The sequence below is a fragment of the Eufriesea mexicana genome, unplaced genomic scaffold (genome assembly GCF_001483705.2).
Source record: "Eufriesea mexicana isolate 0111107269 unplaced genomic scaffold, ASM148370v2 scaffold3076, whole genome shotgun sequence".
NCBI classification, from domain to species: Eukaryota; Metazoa; Arthropoda; class Insecta; order Hymenoptera; family Apidae; genus Eufriesea; species Eufriesea mexicana.
The window spans coordinates 103,796-123,693 of NW_016911141.1; the positions used below are offsets into that span (position 1 = coordinate 103,796).

At 32.8% G+C, this 19,898-nt stretch overlaps 1 protein-coding gene across 1 annotated transcript in view; it reads right to left on the bottom strand.

The window, feature by feature from the left end:
• The window catches only part of LOC108550839 (uncharacterized), a 97,036-nt gene that overhangs the window by 55,274 nt on the left and 21,864 nt on the right, over window positions 1-19,898 (bottom strand). Inside the window, exon 4 of the mRNA XM_017904734.1 lies at window positions 19,615-19,797. Within this exon, the coding sequence (XP_017760223.1) occupies window positions 19,615-19,797 (183 nt within the window). The remainder of the gene's footprint in view (window positions 1-19,614; window positions 19,798-19,898) is intronic.

A 19,898-nucleotide genomic window follows, 5' to 3' on the forward strand; every position in this document is an offset into this window, starting at 1 on the left:
ACAATACCAGAGTATTACCGTGATAATCATGGAGGCCTGTACAGACTAGGTCAAAACTGTTAAAATCACTGTTCTCATCCACGGGATTCATTCGTTGACCAATACTGAGAATAAAAGTAACTTCTCTTCGTCTAACTTCGTCAGCACTGATTGCACGATGAAATGTGACCAAACAAACGGTTGTCCAATTTTTAAGGTTATGTCTCACCTCATTCAGCATCAGTGGCAGCCTCAAAACGTTCATCACTCGCTGCCTTCTCTAAATATATCGCCCGTTGTCAAACGAAATTTGATTTGCTCGTTAGATAATCGACCCCCATGTGCGAGTGAACGGATTACCAAGTGGCAAGTTTACAGGGAACTCGTACACACGGACAACGTCCTAAATAACGCGATTATGAAGAGCAGTTTAAGCCTGGCCTGTCGCAGGCTTATTAACTGTCAATAAACGCGCTTGCGCGGTTAATCGGAGGTTGGAAGTTCATGCAAAACGGATTAAAGATAAAGGAGGTTAAACTGCGACCCTATAAAACGCGCGGCAATTAAGCACAAATCACCGTGGAAATTGTGCTCGTTACGCGTAGCCACTCTTCACGGAGAGAAGGATAGAACCGATACTCGTGGAAACTGGAGTGAAAGGCTCGCAGGAGTGCTGCTCAGGAGCGAAGATAAACGAAAGAGAAGTTGCAATCGATACAAATTCTTTCACAGATGTATGTACAGGCTGTAACGTTTGTTTGGCGGTGATGGCATGAAATCGATATCAAGCTGAACGAGTTGTACCGCGCGGATGAGAGACCACATACTCGATCGGAGATTAAAGCAAATCAACTTCCATTCTCATCCCTTACAAGCTTTTCCAACGAACATTCCTCCATCGCGTTAAATAAGCTTAGAAGATTAAATAAATTAACGTACTCCGATATTGCAATGAGACGTAGATCATTCGAATTAATTAGGGGGCAAATTGCGGATAATAAATTGCGTGTTAAATCAACTGGAAATTAAATTTCTTAATTCATTAGGGAAGATATAATCAACGAAAAATAAATGACACGATTTTAGATACTGTCCAGGTATGGATTTCTTTATCCGTTGAAATACAGGGTGTCCCAAAAAATGTATGCACACTTTGCGTGATTAGAAATAAATTGTATTTATATTATAATAAATTAATATAAATTACAAAGAATATGGTATTAAAGTATGCATGCGTTTTCTTGGGACACCCTGTAGTGAATGAATTAGTATTATACTCTGCGTATATATCACTTATAATTACTGTAATATCAAATATTATCAAATATATATCGGTGAAACGATATTATCACTCACAGTTCAGTACACTGAATTATTTTTATCTACGTTTGTTCATAATTATTTTAATAATAATATATTACATGCAGAATCTAGTTCTTCTAATTAATTCACTCGATTTTTCAATTTAAATATACACGCATATACGTACGCATATATAATTTATTTTATATTGAAGTAATTGGCAATTCGTGTAATTAGAATTCGCATAATTAATTCGGATTCAATTATTCCAGTATTTAAACACAGATTAGAACAGCGACAGGTCACGATGAGATGAATAGCAGTCCTAACTAGGTTGCAATAATACCCAACAATTTCATCCATACCAAGACAGTGGAATACAAGTGGCTCCCTCTGGCTGGACCCAGGAAGGTCCATCTGCATAACAAACACAAAGGAAGTTCTTCGACAGTTTGCCTCACTCCACGTAGAAATATATCAACTCCAAGTTGGAATGAATTAACCCTTTGAGCTCGACGATTTTTTGGCTAAAGAGGGATACGAGCTGATCATTATTTAATTATTATTATTTAATTTCGATAGTCTGCACACTGTTACATTATTTTAAATTTGACGTATTAATTAATATCGAGCTTGGAAATTATATCAAATGGTGCATCTTGGCTGCAAAGGGTTAAATCTTCATGACAGTGACAGTGTCATTCACGATGACAGTGTCGCAGAAGAATCCCAGACGAAGCGAGTGCCAATGAGCAGTCGACGAAATACCCTAATGTCTAATCGGACCCTATCCATTGCTGTGAATCTGAAATAATAATGCTACAAGCGAGGAAGCATTATTCTCTTAACAGAATCCACAGTCTCGAGTGCAATTGTCCTTGTATACCCACGAAAATGGCGCAGAGTAGCGAGAGGACTCGAACGAAGACTCCTCCATTGCTTCTCCCGGCCCCTCGCTTCCTAGGGGATGCGGGACAATAAATCTCAGCGCGTTGCTGCGCCATGGAAGACCGTTAACTTTTGGTAATGGTTTCGTACGGTTTCGCGAAACCTTCTTTTTTCTTTATATCCTTGTATTAAAGAGTCACGTTCGCCTACACGATACGGGGCTGGAGTTTCCCTACCCTCGTAATACTTTTCAACTTGTGCAACGCGATTTCTTGTGTACAGAATATTCCGTTCACATCCAATACTTGAGAATTTTTCTCGCTTCTTATGACACACGAATATGCCTTAGGACTGATTTGAGAAAAGGAATATTGTTTGTATTTAATTTAATTTTGAATTTTGAATTTTGAATTTTGAATTTTGGGGGTGGGGGAGGGTTAGATGGTTTTATATTGTGAAACTTATGAAAGAAAGAAATAAATTTATTAAATAAATATCATTTAATATTATCATATCAAATATCATAAATATCATTTGATAAATTTATTTATTTATTTTATAAAGAGGTGTCATGTATAGTCTTCGAATAGATTTGCATTTGAAACTGTTATAATATTTTATAGTGTTTATTGTAATGTACAGGGTGTCCTATTTAGGTTGGCTCAAGAAAAGATTCTTTAGATAGCTGATTTAAGGAGAACAGACTATCATATGTTTTTTGACATTCTCAGTTGTAAAATGTCAAAATATTAAATATAAAGAGATAAATTAAAGCACTAAAAGACAGGTATCAGTTTATTTTATTTAAGTTTCTCATTTGTGAGATACTTTTACTGAGACAATTTAAATGAGACACCCTGTATATATCAACCTGTGTCAGGTTATTTATGTTGCTGGCTTTTTTCTCTTGTATGTACTCAAAATTATGAAAATACCTTCATAAAGTTAGGTGTATCCTTTAAAGCTAGTAACCTAACCTAACATTTACCTAACCTCTGTCAAATGCTGTATTTGTCTACTGACACTAATGCTACTAATTTATGAGGTTTCGTTATCAAAAGAATTATAAATCTTCTCGTACAACTTGATTCGCATATTTTTTAATTTTCTATAAAATAGAATTAACACGTTGACAGCTAGAATTATCGTGTGAACGGTGATACTAATTTTTAAAATTTATAATATTTCATTTCAACCACTTTTTGAAAATTTTAACAGTAAATTAATATTTGAGCCATTTTTATTTTCCCTTGCTATATTGTTTGATAATTCGTCATTATATTCCAAAAATAATAAAACGGTGATACTAGTTTTAAAAATTTATAATATTTATTTCATTCCAACCACTTTTTGAAAATTTCCATAGTAAATTAATATTTGCGCCATTTTTATTTTCCCTTGCCGTATTGTTTGATAAATCGTCATTATATTCCAAAAATAATAAAACGGTGATACTAGTTTTAAAAATTTATAATATTTATTTCATTCCAACCACTTTTTGAAAATTTCAATAGTAAATTAATATTTGCGCTATTTTTTTTGATAATCCGTCATTCTATTCCAAGAATAATAAAACGGTAATACTAATTATTAAAAATTTATAATATTTGCTATATTTCAACGTCTTTTTGAAAATTTCAACAGTAAATTAATATTTGCGCCATTTTTATTTTCCCTTGCTATATTGTTTGATAATTCGTCATTATATTCCAAGAATAATTAAACGGTGATACTAATTTAAAAAATTTATAATATTTGTTTCATTCCAACCACTTTTTGAAAATTTCAATAGTAAATTAATATTTGAGCTATTCTTTCCCTTGATAATTCGTCATTATATTCCAAGGATAATAAAACAGTGATACTAATTTTAAAAATTTATAATATTTGTTATATTTCAACACCTTTTTGAAAATTTCAACAGTAAATTAATATTTGTGCTATTTTTATTTTCCCTTTCCATAATGTTTGATAATTCGTCATTATATTCTAAAAATAATAAAACGGTGATACTAATTTAAAAAATTTATAATATTTGTTTTATTTGAACCACTTTTTGAAAATTTCCATAGTAAATTAATATTTGCCTTATTTTCTTCTCTTGATAATTCGTCATCATATTCCAAGAATTATAGAACAGTGACACCAATTTTAAAAATTTATAATATTTGTTATATTTCAACGCCTTTTTGAAAATTTCAACAGTAAATTAATATTTGCGCTATTTTTATTTTCCCTTGCCATAATTGTTTCATAATTCGTAATTATATTCCAAGAATAATTAAACGGTGCCACTAATTTAAAAAAATGTATAATATTTGTTATATTTCAACGTCTTTTGGAAAATTTCAACAGTAAATTAGTATTTGCGCTATTTTTATTTTCCCTTGCCATAATTGTTTCATAATTCGTAATTATATTCCAAGAATAATTAAACGGTGCCACTAATTTAAAAAAATGTATAATATTTGTTATATTTCAACGTCTTTTGGAAAATTTCAACAGTAAATTAGTATTTGCGCTATTTTTATTTTCTCTTACCATAATTGTTTGATAATTCGTCATTATATTCCAAGAATAATGGAAATTTGATCGCGGCCCCCCGAACACGGCATATTGTATATCAAAATGCGTAGCAGTGAACGCGTTAACCTGTAAAACTCACGGGTGTCGAATTCGCGTGGCCAAGAATTTGTCGGATTATTTGGACGAAATGAAAACGATCCGAATCGTTTAAACGATATCCATCGGCGCGCGGACAAAGTTAATATTTTTAACGCGATTCGGGGGGCTATAACTGATAATTGATATCCACGCGAAACGGGAGACTAGAGTAATTTATAGTGGTACGCCCCCTCCGGTTGGCGAAAAAATTTGGCACCGTTTCAAATCGTTGTAAAGTTAACCGAGCTCGCGCAGATGTATCGACATTTACTGGCTGGCTGCGATTCCGTTGATAAATTGCACGTTATTATTTCCATGTCAGCGTATATGTTTATACGATAATAAATGCACGCTCATATTCTGGCCGTTGTATTAAATTCCAACTTGAAAAATGCGGATCTGAAGGATCTAACTGACAGCTAGCGTGATAAATGTATCTGCTTAATTGTTTGTCTCGTTTCACCTTGCTGAAACGTATTTCGTATTTTCGCGAGAATTTCAAGGAAAGCTCGACGAATATCCAACGCGTCCAATCATTTTGCATTTATCAAATCCTCTCGATTTATTTAAGTTCAAGTTTATTATTTTCCCTGTCTCGCGTCGTGTGCTCGCTAATAGCCTGTATTCGGCGATTTCGGCGAGGTACCCTGGAGATTCGCGTGATCCTCTTGAAAGACCCTGTTTTAAAAAATTTTAACGAAAAGGCAGAATAATGAACGAATTTTTGGTTTAATTAATTTTCGAACACACGTCAGTCAAGGAAAAAGTGAAACATTTCGAAATTATCAAGCAATTATAGATCCATCGTGCATTATGCGGTTTAAAATAATTTGATGCTTCGATTTAAGAGAAATTGAGAGACTTGAAAAGAACGATTGTAATGGAGATTTGGTGTTACAAAGTATTATAGGATTTTTATACCCAAGCCATCATTGTCGGACTATGCATTTAATTATACACAATCGTTCGTTACACAATCTATTACACATTGCGTCGACGTGCATTATTGTCGTGTCAATTATTCATGGGGAATTATTATTTAATAGCTGCTGATCGCTTGTATTATTCCGTTGGAGGGTATATTCGATTTTATCGGCTTCGATAAAATACAGTTTACGGTAAATTGCACTGCGCTATCATCGGTTTGATCCCTCGCGGTGACCCCATTTCAAAATTGCTCGCTTTTATCACTTTCGATGGGAAACTTTGCCATTTATCCCATAACATAGGAGCGTTAATTCGAAATATCCTATGTAGCAACGTATACCGTAATACCGTTTCATTTTTCCGCAAAAACGAAGATCATCTTGTCCCAACTACCGTCAGAGGATTAGCCACCTCCGACTGTGAACTAAGTTGCGAATGTCAAGCAAAATCCGAGAAAAATAACGCTCTTTTAATTCTTTCAAACGAATTTCTATTTTTATTCGAAAAGAAAATGACAAGATTTTAAATAAAAATTGTTAAATAATTTTCAAACGTGCTAAAGTTTCGATAAATATTCTAAAACATTTAAAAATTGTATACACTATAGAAGAATAATATATTAGACTTGGATATGAAGGATTTACTATTAGTCTGCCTATAGGATGGGGAAAAATGTACGTATTTATACATGAATATAATAATTAAATAATTAAATAGAAATAATTAAAATAATTAAAATAAGCAAATAGATAAAAATCTATTTATTTACGTATTTCAAATGCAATTTAAAATTACGCGTATCAAAGAACGGGACGCCTAATGAAACATTCTTAAAGGGGATGAACACCCCTAACTTGCAAGTAGTATCATAAATCCTTCGCATGATTTTAGGCTAACAATAAGAAAAACACTTGAAAATTTGCAAAATTAAGGAAATGAAGGAACAGGTTCGCATAATTAACATCAGGACACTCAGTTTATCTGTTTTCTTAAAGGGGATGAACACCCCTAACTTGCAAGTAGTATCATAAATCCTTCGCATGATTTTAGGCCAATAATAAGAAAAACACTTGAAAATTTGCAAAATGAAGGAAACGATGGAACAGGTTCGCATAATTAACATCAGGACACTCAGTTTATCTGTTTTCTTAAAGGGGATGAGAAGGAAATGATGGAACAGGTTCGCATAATTAACATCAGGATGCCTAGTTTATATGTTTTCTTAAAGGGGATGAACACCCCTAACTTTTCAAGTAGTATCATAAATCCTTCGCATGATTTTAGGCTAAGAGAAACGCTTGAAAATCAGGAAAATGAAGGAAATGGTGGAACAGGTTCGCATAATTAACACCAGGATGCCCAGTTTGTCTGTTTTGAAAGCTAGGTGCGTGTTTTTTCGTCGAAATGTAACGCTAAATAAATCGCGAATGCAACGATACTACCCCTTTACCGAGGTCGCGAAACGGTGAATGATTTTTCCGCATGAAAACCGTCTGAATGGGAGCGAAATACGGGCACACGGTGTTACTGACTTGTCACTGAATAGACGAAGCTTGGGAAACCCCTGTAATGTAATAATTCTTGCGCATACGAGCCACTAAGGGGGTAGAAAAAATGGCGACGCAGAAAGCGTCGAGTCACGCACAGTAAATTTCTGATCGCGTCTGCGATGAAACTTTCATGCGAGGCAATTTGAATAATTCTCCTGCTAGCAGCGGAATCTGTTTTAGAATATTATGGCTCTGCGAATTGGCTTTGCAACAATTCAACGCCTGGAATTAATTCTTCTTCAAGTGGAAATCACTTGTGGTGAGAATTTAACGCGAAGCTGGTGGAACGCATCACTGGACACTGTTTCCATGGATTAACGGGAATTCTGAAACTTGCACTGCTCAAAATTTCATTCCGTGCCTTTTTCCATTTATATCGAACGTCTGATTATGACTGATGATGAATTTCAGTTCGCATCTACAAGGTGATTCATTTCAACCAATTCATTTCTGACCAATAGTAAAATACCTGTTACATTTCAAATAAAATTTCATGAAATTCTGGATAATATAATCATATCAAATTCTATAGTAGGTATTTTAATCGAAATGTCAAAGCGGTATTGATTTTTTCGAATAGAGTGTATGATAATCGATGCTATGATTCGAAAGGGTGCACTAGAAATACTAAATCAATCGAAATATGTGGCTTCAGATTTTTTGGTTCCTGTTTGTGTTGTTAAAAACTGGTAATTATTTTTGGCAGAATTTATACTGACATTTACTACTTCAATTATTATTATACATATATGTATATTACATTCAGGAAGAGATCGATAATTCTATTGTTAAAATTGAATATAAGACAATTTTAATATAAATATGTACATATGTTCATTAAACTATTTTATTATCATTATATAAAACAATTAATTTTGATCAGAAACTGCATATTTCGATAAAATTTTAATCTAAATTTAACTAAATAAAAATAAATTTATATATATATATACGAGAAATTTACAAATTGATAATTAATATTCTACAAAAATCATTCAAAAGTTTTGAAAGAGCCAAAGATAGACACCACTAACTAAGTAGTGTATATAATCAAAGAACAAGAATAAAAATCTCGCTCATTTTCTAATTCAGATTGTCACCTATTTACCTCCATTACCAAAGTTGACGAATCAATAGAAGTTTACATACCAGTCCATAACTCACAGACTGACACAAGCTGAATCTATGAGGAAAGATTTGGAAGAGATTCGAAACTGGGTCAACAACTGCATTGCCTCAAAAGAAGAATTACTCTATCGTCGTGAAATTCAGCCATTACTCGAAAAGTGTCAGATAGCTGTAGATAACGAGGAAACTTTAGTCGGAACAGTCAATCTCCGAGTGCCCATAAAAATGCAACAAACCATCATCGCTTTCGCATTCGCCCAAACTTCAGACATTGCAGACCCTAAAACCCCGATAGACCCCGCGGACATTCGCGACTATTATAACAAAAACATAGCGAACACGCTCGAATCCTATAATAACAGTTGAGAGCTCGGTTTCTACGCAATTCGATGGATTACGAAACATTGTCAGGCCACAGAGTTGTCATAGGTAGGAACAATTCGACGCGGATGGAAATCCTACGAGACGCTTGATCGGATCAAATAAACCTGCGACGCGCGCATGGAACACCTAATTTCGATCCAGATTGCCAGTTAATAGGTTTTGACAGGGTACGGATGAAATTGTACACATACCATGTAAACCAGTTACACATAGCGATGCGTTATGAAACGCCATGGAACTCGTGACGGAAATTCCTGTTAGCAGGCTGCAGCGATTGCATCGAGTACGCGCACCAGTGCATGTTTTAATCCGTTTCTGCAATATAATCCCAGGCATTGTTCCGATAGGAAGCGGAAATCTTTCCCGGAGACAGCCGAAGTTGAAACGCAAAGAGAGATATTATGTCCTTACGCAGCCGCCATTATGTTCAACCCGGCCTGGCTGCATCATGGCGCTGGGCTACGTGTGCAACGGGGTATATTTGGAATTTGCACGATTTGCTACACGGATATTATGATGCATTGTACGCTAACGATATCTTCTCGATATGTCTGCGTTGGAGAGGTTTGTCCGTGTGCATTGTTATAATATGCATCTTCGATTTTGATTCGACATAGTTGAGAGGAATGTTATATGTTATATGCGGTTGGTATAGTTAGCGTTGTCCATATGTGTCGTTGACGCGTTTATTTTTATCATGATACAAATTGGAATCACTCATATCGATCAATTGACACGTTTGATGAGCAAGTTTTTAGGTTATGGTTGCTTAACGAAGTCGTTTGTAATATTTTTAGGGAAAATGAATACCTTTTTATGATTATATGATACAATTCGTTAGTATAATTAAAAATACGATGCTTTTTCATTATTTATTTATTTTCTGCTTATTTATTTCCTTACTTAATATATTTAGAGAGAGGTTAAATTAATAACGATTATTATTATATGATAATTATGGAAACAGTATTACATTAATACAATATTATACTACGATATAATATTATAATATAGATTATGGTTGCTCAACAAAGTCGATTGTAATATTTTTGGAGAAAATGAATACCCTTTTATGGTTATGTTATACAATTCAGTAGTATAATTAAAGATACGATGGTTTTTCATTATTTATTTCTTTATTTAATCATGGTTATTTATTTCGTTATATAATATATTTAGGGAGAGGTTAAATTAATAACAATTATTATTATATGATAATTATTAATACAGTATTACATTAATATTGTACTATTGTATAATATTATAATACAGGCTGTCCCAAAAAATGTATGCACACTTTGCGTACACATAAAGTGTAAAAAATAAAATAAAAATGTATATATACACACTACACTTACACCTTATGTAATATAAAATATATTTACGTTTTTCAAAGTCTAGTCTAAAATCAGTCATTATGTTAAATAGGTTGTACCCAGAAAAGAAAAAATAAATTAGAAAGAATAAGGTATTAAAGTGTGTATATGTTTTTTAGAACACCCTATATATGTTATGGCTGCTTAACGAAGTCGTTTGTAATATTTTGGGGGAAAATGAATACTCTTTTATGTTTATATGATACAATTCATTGGTATAATTAAAAACACGATGGTTTTTGATTATTTATTTATTTTTTGGTTATTTATTTCCTTATTTAATATATTTAGGGAGAGGTTAAATTAATAAGGACTATTATTATATGATAATTATGAAAACAGTATTACATTAATACAATATTATACTACGATATAATATTATAATATAGATTATGGTTGCTCAACAAAGTCGATTGTAATATTTTTGGAGAAAATGAATACCCTTTTATGGTTATGTTATACAATTCAGTAGTATAATTAAAGATACGATGGTTTTTCATTATTTATTTCTTTATTTAATCTGTTTAGGAAGAGGTTAAATTAATAACGACTATTATCATATGATAATTATTAATGTAGTATTACATTAATATTATACTATTGTATAATATTAGAATATAGGTTAGGGTTGCTTAACGAAGTCGTTTGTGATATTTTGGGGGAAAATGAATACTCCTTTATGTTTATATGATACAATTCATTGGTATAATTAAAAATACGATGGTTTTTGATTATTTATTTATTTTTTGGTTACTTATTTCCTTATTTAATATATTTAGGGAGAGATTAAATTAATAACGACTATTATTATATAATAATTATTAATACAGTATTACATTAATATTATACTATTGTACAATATTAAAGCACTATTGTTACCAGTATAGTGATACTCGTGCCTTTGTTGCATTGAAATTGTTGGACTAAATCAGTTATCATTACAGATATACCACTGAAATTACTGTTACTGGATTATTATTACTAATTCAATATCATAACAGTATTGTAACAGTAATATAGATTATAGCAATATCTTTCTACTTTCCGTCAACACGCAAACAATCAGCATATCACGTAAAGTCTTGCTACAAGAACAATGAACATTTCGTTGTATCCAAGTGGGATCTAAGAACGAGGTCGCAATTTAAATTGATAAAGCTTAGAACTGAAGTGACATTCTAAATCGCGAAAAAATTTTGCGTGCTCCTTTATATGTCGCTGTACAATGTAATGAGAATGATACTCGAGGTCTGTTGACAAATCGTCAACCACTGAATATATGAAAAAGTCCCGATTAACTGCACGCTACTGCCACGACTAATGGCCGATTCGCACTGCACGGATTACAACAGATTGATTTTTGACACGCGATAGCAATTTTCTAACTTCCACTCATGTCACTCGCCATATTTCTCTTTATTACACTGTGAGATATCGAATATCAGCTGTAGCTATATTTTCAGCAGAAATTATGGCTAATGCGTGAAAATTGAGATTTTAGCTGTTGGCTTTGCACCGAATAATTATTCGTTAAAATAACTCCGAATTTATGTTTACAATACGAAATGAATAAATATTACAACCTCGTGTATTTCACAGGTATATTGGTACTGAAAATTTGCAAGTTCACAGGGTCAACGTTTTATAACCGTATTGCAATATTTTCCAACGAAATGTCGAATCTGTATATAATTCACAATAAAATGCAAATATTTTATGAATCAGGTGCAAAGCTTTAATATCGATAAATATCGAGCTTCGTCCATTATACGAAGCATTCTCTGTACACTTACTAACATACATCACGCTTGTTCAACTCACTATCGCAACTGATTTCCAATTTCCAACCTCGGTGAAAAAAATTTTTGAAAACGCAAGCTCAAATCAATATTTAACCTAGAACGAAATGAAAGAGCTGTGATATAACAGCTTTCAAACCAGTGATGCAATAAATTCCGAGTAAAAGGTAAATTTTAAATCAGATTTAAAAATTGGGGAACTGTTATCGCAAAAGGTGCCTTAAAATCGAGCTAAAATATGAAACTGCTTTCAAAATTCCTGTATAACGAGGGAGATGATATTTCAAAAATTTTCAAAGCAGGAAATAGTATTTTATAAAAAGAAATAGAGGTATGGATTGATAATTTCAAATTTACAAGAGGGTACAAATGGCAGGTGGAAGTATCGAATTGCACTTTTATAAACACCATTGGAAATAGAGTATAATTGTTCGGCATGCGGTGCGAATCAGCCTTTATACGGACCAAAAACGCTTCCAAGGTGAACGAACGTGACTGGCGCATTGTTTAACGCCATTAATCGCGTGGAAGTAGCAGAAGGAGGTCGAAAGTGAAGCTGAAAAGCGTGGAAAGATATTATACCCCTTGCACCCTTCCGATCTTTTCATCGGGGTGGTTCTTGGTGCACATGTCTTATACGTTTGCGTGTTACCTAGCCTGCTATATGTACTCGTGCACTAACATGAGGAACAATGTACACGCACAACTCTGTATTGGACCACCTACAATCACCTGAATGGAATTTTCGTACAACGGTGTCTTCACTGATACATTTCAAACCTTTGAAAACTTAAATAACAAGCCCAAAGACGAAAAATACAATTTTTCTTTAAATATTGGGTGTTGAACATCAATCAAAAAATTTTGAAGGTAGATTTAATTACTGTGGTCTGTGAAAGGTTCATATATTATGTATATATAGATATATAACATGTTACGCGGTGCATATGGAGTATCCCACCTTGGCATCGCTAAATGAGCCGTAAGGTCGGTATTTCCAAGGTTTATAACACGATCGGAAAGTCAGACTATTTTAGAGTTGGGCTCTAGGTATATTGGGGGGCAATGAAACTAATATTCTTTCAAATCTTCATTTCGCCTACGCTCAATAGCCAAAGGACGTGTTATAAACCTCGGTAATTCTGAAGGGTCATCCCAAGTCCCGCTCAAGGTATCAAACTACCGACGCACCGGACCTGGACGAACACCGTAACCCTTGGGAGAAACCCATGACCTCACGCCCGCTCAAGTGTCGTCCCACCCTTGCAGAAGAAGGCGCGCCAAGGACGCATGGAAGAGGTGATCACGACACTTAGGATGCCGCTGATTGGGAAATTAACATTTTTCTAAACAACCGATCAGCGCGCATCCTCGACATGCCAAGGCGAGGAACTGACTAACGCAAAAGGGTCAGTCAGTCAAACCACAACTTTCAAACAGTCAACTTCCAACTTTCAAACAGTAAAACCTTCTACTTCATCACGACTCCGGGGAAGGGAGTAAGGAAGAAACAGATTAACATTCGGGCTACCAAACAACAATAACAGCTCTAGACCGTAAAACGTCTAGAGCACCCCACGCGTTCGTATTAGAAGGAAATAACTTCGACACAATTCGCGACGCGTGGGAACGTAACATGTACCTAGTATATCTTGATTTGTTTGATGTTAGATATACTAATCAATGTGGACAAGAAAAATGGAATTTTGAAAATCTGTGTTGAAATTTCAAACATTTTTTAAGGACATTATAATACAGGATTGATTATTTGTGATTCCAATCTGATTCATAATTTTGTTGGAAATATTGTAATTGGAAATATTGTCTTAACCAGAGCCTAAGAGTCCTAACCTAACCTAAAACTAACCTATAAATTATAAAATAGAGAGAATATACGAATATAGAAAAGGGATATGGAATTATACATAATAGGATAAGGTAGTAAAGAAGAGAATATTAAAAATGGAAATTAATTTTTCATAGTAGTTGAAAGAGAATGGTGGAGGAGTAAAACTGATTTCATTCAAAGAAAAATTTTATATTATCCGAAATAATGAGGTATTACGAGAGAAATAAAATGAGGTGATGCAAAGTATCTGTTGTTCTAAATTAATAATTATTTTTGGAGATTGTTACTGATTGTTTTATTCGATTAAAATAATATCCAATGTTATTAAGTTATTAAGTCGTGAGGTAAATAAGATACTTTTGTTTGAAGTAACACGATCCGAGGTTCGAGGCTTCGATATAGTCCATAGGTAATAAATTTGCGTTATCACTCACCGAGGTAAGCTACTGTGGCTGATATTTTAAAAAGACTCTTCGCTGTAGTGGCGCATGTACAATACCCAAGGTGGAAAAGGATTGATCTTTTATGGACGGTTTTACCGAACTCAAACTAAAACATTCAGGGATTAGAAAGGATTCGAAGTGTTCTCCTTAAAAGTTTCTAATGGACTCTGGATTTTTCCCAGCAACTGTATTTCGATCTTCAAATTTGATTTCCTAACGAAAGTGATCCTCGTTGCGAAGGAAAATTTCACGAAAATTCTCGTTTCAAACAATTTTACAATTATAAATAAATACCTCATAGACTGACTATTGACCATAATACATGCACTATAATAATACAGTATAGTACAACTGACTATACAATATTATAGATCTTAGGGTAAATTAATAAAAACAAAATTAAACAAAAATAATAATATTATAATAAAATAATTAAAATAGAAGAAAATTGACTGTACAACGGATCCTAGAAAACACAAATATCACCATATTAAATATGCATCTAAAAATAATTTTGCATATTTTGTCAAAAAGCGTATAATTTTTTATTTTATTATTTAAAATCAACAAAATTAAAGAAAAATAATAATATTATAATAAAATAATTAAAAATAGGAGAAAATTGACTATACAACAGATCCTAGAAAACACAAATATCACTATATTAAATATGCCTCTAAAAATAATTTTGCATACTTCGTCAAGAAGCGTATAATTTATTATTATTTAAAATCAACAAAATTAAACAAAAATAATAATATTATAATAAAATAATTAAAAATAGGAGAAAATTGACTATACAGCAGATCCTAGAAAACATAAATACCACGATATTAAATACGCCCCTGAAAATATTTTTGCATACTACGTCAAGAAGCGTATAATTTTTTTTATTTTATTATTTAAAATCGTGTTTAAAGAAATCTAGGAGACCATGCAAATATTATTAAGCAAAATTTAATAATCAGGAGGCGACGTTGTATGCTACAAAAATCACGAGGTTTTTGCGTTTCAGTAGGCACTTGCGTTCCCTCGCGTGTTTCCAGAAACTTACACGCAGGTAATCGTGACTGTGTACACACAGTTTAAATTTTCATTTAACACGTAGAAGATTGCAATAACTATAACGCCAACTATTCAGACCGGCAATTATTATTCGGCATCGGGGAGAAGCGCGGATATAGGACTTCCATGTTAATTACTATTCAAGATGGCGATGGATGCTCGGGGTCACACGTGGATGAAGCAGGAAAGAACAGTTACTTACATCATCCACGCGAAACTGGAATTGCGCTTCGTTTCGTGTGTGTTGCTTTATTACAGAACTTCTCTGAATTATGAACTCTCGTTAAATTCCGGTGCTCTGTCGTTGCTTTCTCAAGACTCTTATCCTCGTGAGCAAAACTCGCTCGTTAGAATCTCAACGCTCTCGTGACCAACTGACTCGTTTACGACCCTTCAGACTCCTAACATTCAACCCTGCTAATGCGAAAACTGATACGAGATAGAAAATATATTCCAATAATACACGAACCCAAATAATATCACTCTTCGAGTCTGTATCGTGGTCCTGATGCATCGAAGAAAGTGTAGAATAAACGTAAAATTCAAGAAAATGTTTTCATGTACCTTTTCACAATAATCGCAAAATTATGAAAAATTTTTCCAAATCGCTTCTAATTTAAAACAGTTTCTTCGAATATAACATAAATACGAATGACTTTCTAACCTTTTGACTTTTACTTTTCGTGTAATACTTCATTTTAGTAAAAAATCGTGCATTTTTCGCAAAACTCACAATTTTCGAAAACCAAGGGTGACAAAGAAATTCTGATTACGAATTTGTTTCCAAAATTCGCGTTGAACAGTGCAATTTATCATCTGGGAACCATATTTACTGTAACCATACACGAGTAATGTTTAAATGACACAATAATAAAGAAAATGATACAACACTATTATATCACGATACTAAATTATTAAAAATTGATACAACGTGGAATAAATTAATTCTCAGTCAACCCAAGACAAAATATGTTACGAAGAAGATAAAAATAAAATATTAATTGTAAGATGAGCCGATCATTTTGAAAGTGGCGTAATTTCATTCATAGCCATCAAAAACATATTAATTAATATTAGCATATTAAATTATGCCAATGTTAATGTTAATTATGCCAATCGAGAAGATAAATTTGACACCCTTAGAAACCCAAAGATATTATTCTACTATGTTATCTGTTACCCATATTTTTAAATTTAATCCAACGCAAACCCTTCGATATCTCGATTTGAGCATAAATGGACTTACGCCACTTTCAAAATAATCGACTCATATATATAATATAATTAATAGTATCGCGAAGACAGTATTGACTTCAACATCAGAAACGACATATAAAAATATACAGGGTGTCCCAAGAAAACGTATACACACTTTAATACCTTATTCTTTTCAATTTTCTTTTTTCTGTTTTTAGAATCACGCAAAGTGTGAATTGATTTTCTTGGGACACCCTGTATTTGTATTTTTGTGAATTTATTAACGTATCAGATGAACAATGTTCCCTTACTGTTTATAAGACTTTCATAGTAAATAGCCAAACATCCCCTATTTCTTTCTTTTTCCCTTCATTTATAGTACAAACTCGTAGAAATATGTATATTTGCGAGGAAAAATAATATTGAAGTTTTTTATCTATTTACGTAATTTTTTGCGAGCAAAAGGGGCAACAGTTCCCTGGAAAGTTCTTATTTTAGTCGACATATGGCAGTGGTATGAAGTTTATTGCATTCTATAGAGGGCGCGTGACGCCAGAACCTGATGACACAGACGCCTGCATTCTGCATCCCCTTTTTATAACCTTCTCCGTTTAGTTTATCTGTGCCCCGACTTACCAGGTCCGTCATCCCAGGGATTTATGACATTCGTAAAGCCCCACACCTCCACGTTTTCCAAGGGTTCGTTTCACGGTCCTTATTGCAGTGGCTTACGTATTATCATACGTTTTTTAAATTTTAATCGAAAGTCTCGGTAATGGAACGTCTAAAATTAATAATAATTCAGAGACTGACAATACTAATATGATTTATTAATAGTGATGTATAGTATAGCATCAGTCTGTCGAGAAACTAATTTCTTGCAAGAAATAGTATAGTAGGAGAAGGGAGGACGAGAAAATAAAATATCTAAAATGAAAATAAAAATCATCTACTTATCGAAATTTGATATAGTATATTTCTACAGGGTGTTCGTGTTTTTCTTCATAATTTTTAAGTATGATAAGGGAATAGAAGAGTGAGAAGTTTGAAGACTTCTTGTGGACAATATTGTCAATTTCTTATATTTGCAATAATTTTCGAGAAACGATGCTAAACGTAAGCTTTTTGACCGTAAAGCTAAAGTATGCATTTTTCTGTGTAGTATGGCAACCGTGTACCATGATCCTCGAAGACATATGAGGTTAGGAATAACAAAATAAATTAAATTTCTATGAGTGGTTCAAGAATAACTAAAACTTGAACCATCTCGATGCTATGCAGTCATTTCTCTAAACCTAAAATCAAACAGCAAAATATTCCTACGTGTTCTCTACAAATTTTTAGAATTTTAATTAAATAATTCTCTATAATATTAATTATGCGTCCATGGTGAGAAATTTTTTAAATTAAAAGTTTTTTAAATTATCAAATAATGCCTGGAACATATATGCCACTACAAAAGAAATTAATAGTGTTCTATCTTAGTTGTTTTATTTATATTTTTCAAATAAGCGTATTTATTGCATGTTTCTGACTCGAGAAGTCAGTAAAGTGTTATATTCGCATAGTGTACCGTAAGAAACTCAAGAATACAGCGATAATGTCCATGATAAAGAGTAAACCACGAGGAGGATAGTGAATTGCATCCCCAGGGAGAGGACGATCAGCTGAGCTTAAAGTGTCGTGATTTTTCTCTGCATATTTTCTGACGTCTATTCGCAGGGATATCTTCACAAATCCTCAAGATTTACGATGAAGAACGCAGAATCTCGCGCCGACATTCGTTAAAGGAGAAGATTAACAGGGAGGAAATTGTATGACTAATTAAAGAAGTACGATAAATATTTTCCATCCCCTCAGGGGAAATGATTTAATTTCTCGGGATTAAGAGAACTCGAGGAAATTGAATTTGTATTTAAAAGATAAACATTAATATGCAATATAAATAAATTTCTGATCTCCAAGACGCTGCTTTAAAATTGTTCATGTATTGAGAATAAAATAAAAATTACTTAATCCACCCATAGTAACTGCATATTATAAAAACTAAAGAACTATTAATATTTTAAAAAATTCTTTTGTAATTCATTATTAAAATATCCCTATCAAGTACATTAATTAAAACCATTCTTCAAAATCCCTGTGCAATTTGATAGCAATCAATCCTGATTATTATAATAATTTCTGTCTTTCAATTGAATTAAAGAAATAAAATTTAAATCAATAATAAACGTTTCCATTATTAAAATATACCTATCAAGTACATTAATTAAAACCACTCTCCAAAATCCCTATCTAATTTCATGGCGATCAATCCTGATTATTATAATAATTTCTGTCTTTCAATTGAATTAAAGAAATAAAATTTAAATCAATAATAAAAGTTTCCACTATTAAAATATACCTATCAAGTACATTAATTAAAACCATTCTCCAAAATCCCTATATAATTTGATAGCGATCAATCCTGATTATTATAATAATTTCTGATTTTCAATTAAATTAAAGAAATAAAATTTAAATCAATAATAAAAGTTTCCATTATTAAAATATACCTATCAAGTACATTAATTAAAACCATTCTCCAAAATCCCTATCTAATTTGATAGCGATCAATCCTAATTATTATAATAATTTCTGTCTTTCAATTGAATTAAAGAAATAAAATTTAAATCAATAATAAAAGTTTCCATTAAATATATGAAATGCTAATATTTTTAAAAATTTATATGTAACCTGATATGTAATATCCCCGCTTATTATAATGTTCTATAATGTTTGCTCCGTAATTGATTTTAAAAATATCATTTAAATAATTACACCGACTAGAGGTATTTTGGAAATTTTTCTTCAACTCGATACACGTCTAACTAACACTCATTGCTATAATAATTTCTGCTCTAAAATTCCTCGGGAAAACTGAAATCTGGGTTAGATCAATAATGAAATCTTTTAGAACCGGGGAAATTGACAAAAAGCTCCAGTGCTTTACTCCTAATAGCGGAATTTACGTAGAGGTGGAGCGATTTTTCCACGGAATTTTTATTATTCTGACTCACCCACCATTGAGTACGTGGACTAGGACACTGGCTGGCACGGCAGTAGACGGTGCACACGTGTAATTTCCAGAATCAGCAGGTAACGCCTTGGATATCAAGAGACGCGACGTTCGCGTTTGCTTTTCGGTGACAACGTTGATTCCTCCTCTTTGACTGTAATTTATCACGTATTCATCCTTGTACCTGAAAATGTCGTTAAAAATTTCGCGTTAATCAAACTGGCCCGAAAAGGATTCCTCTGAAATCAACAAGGACGAATAAATTTTCGACGGACTTCCAAATGAACCG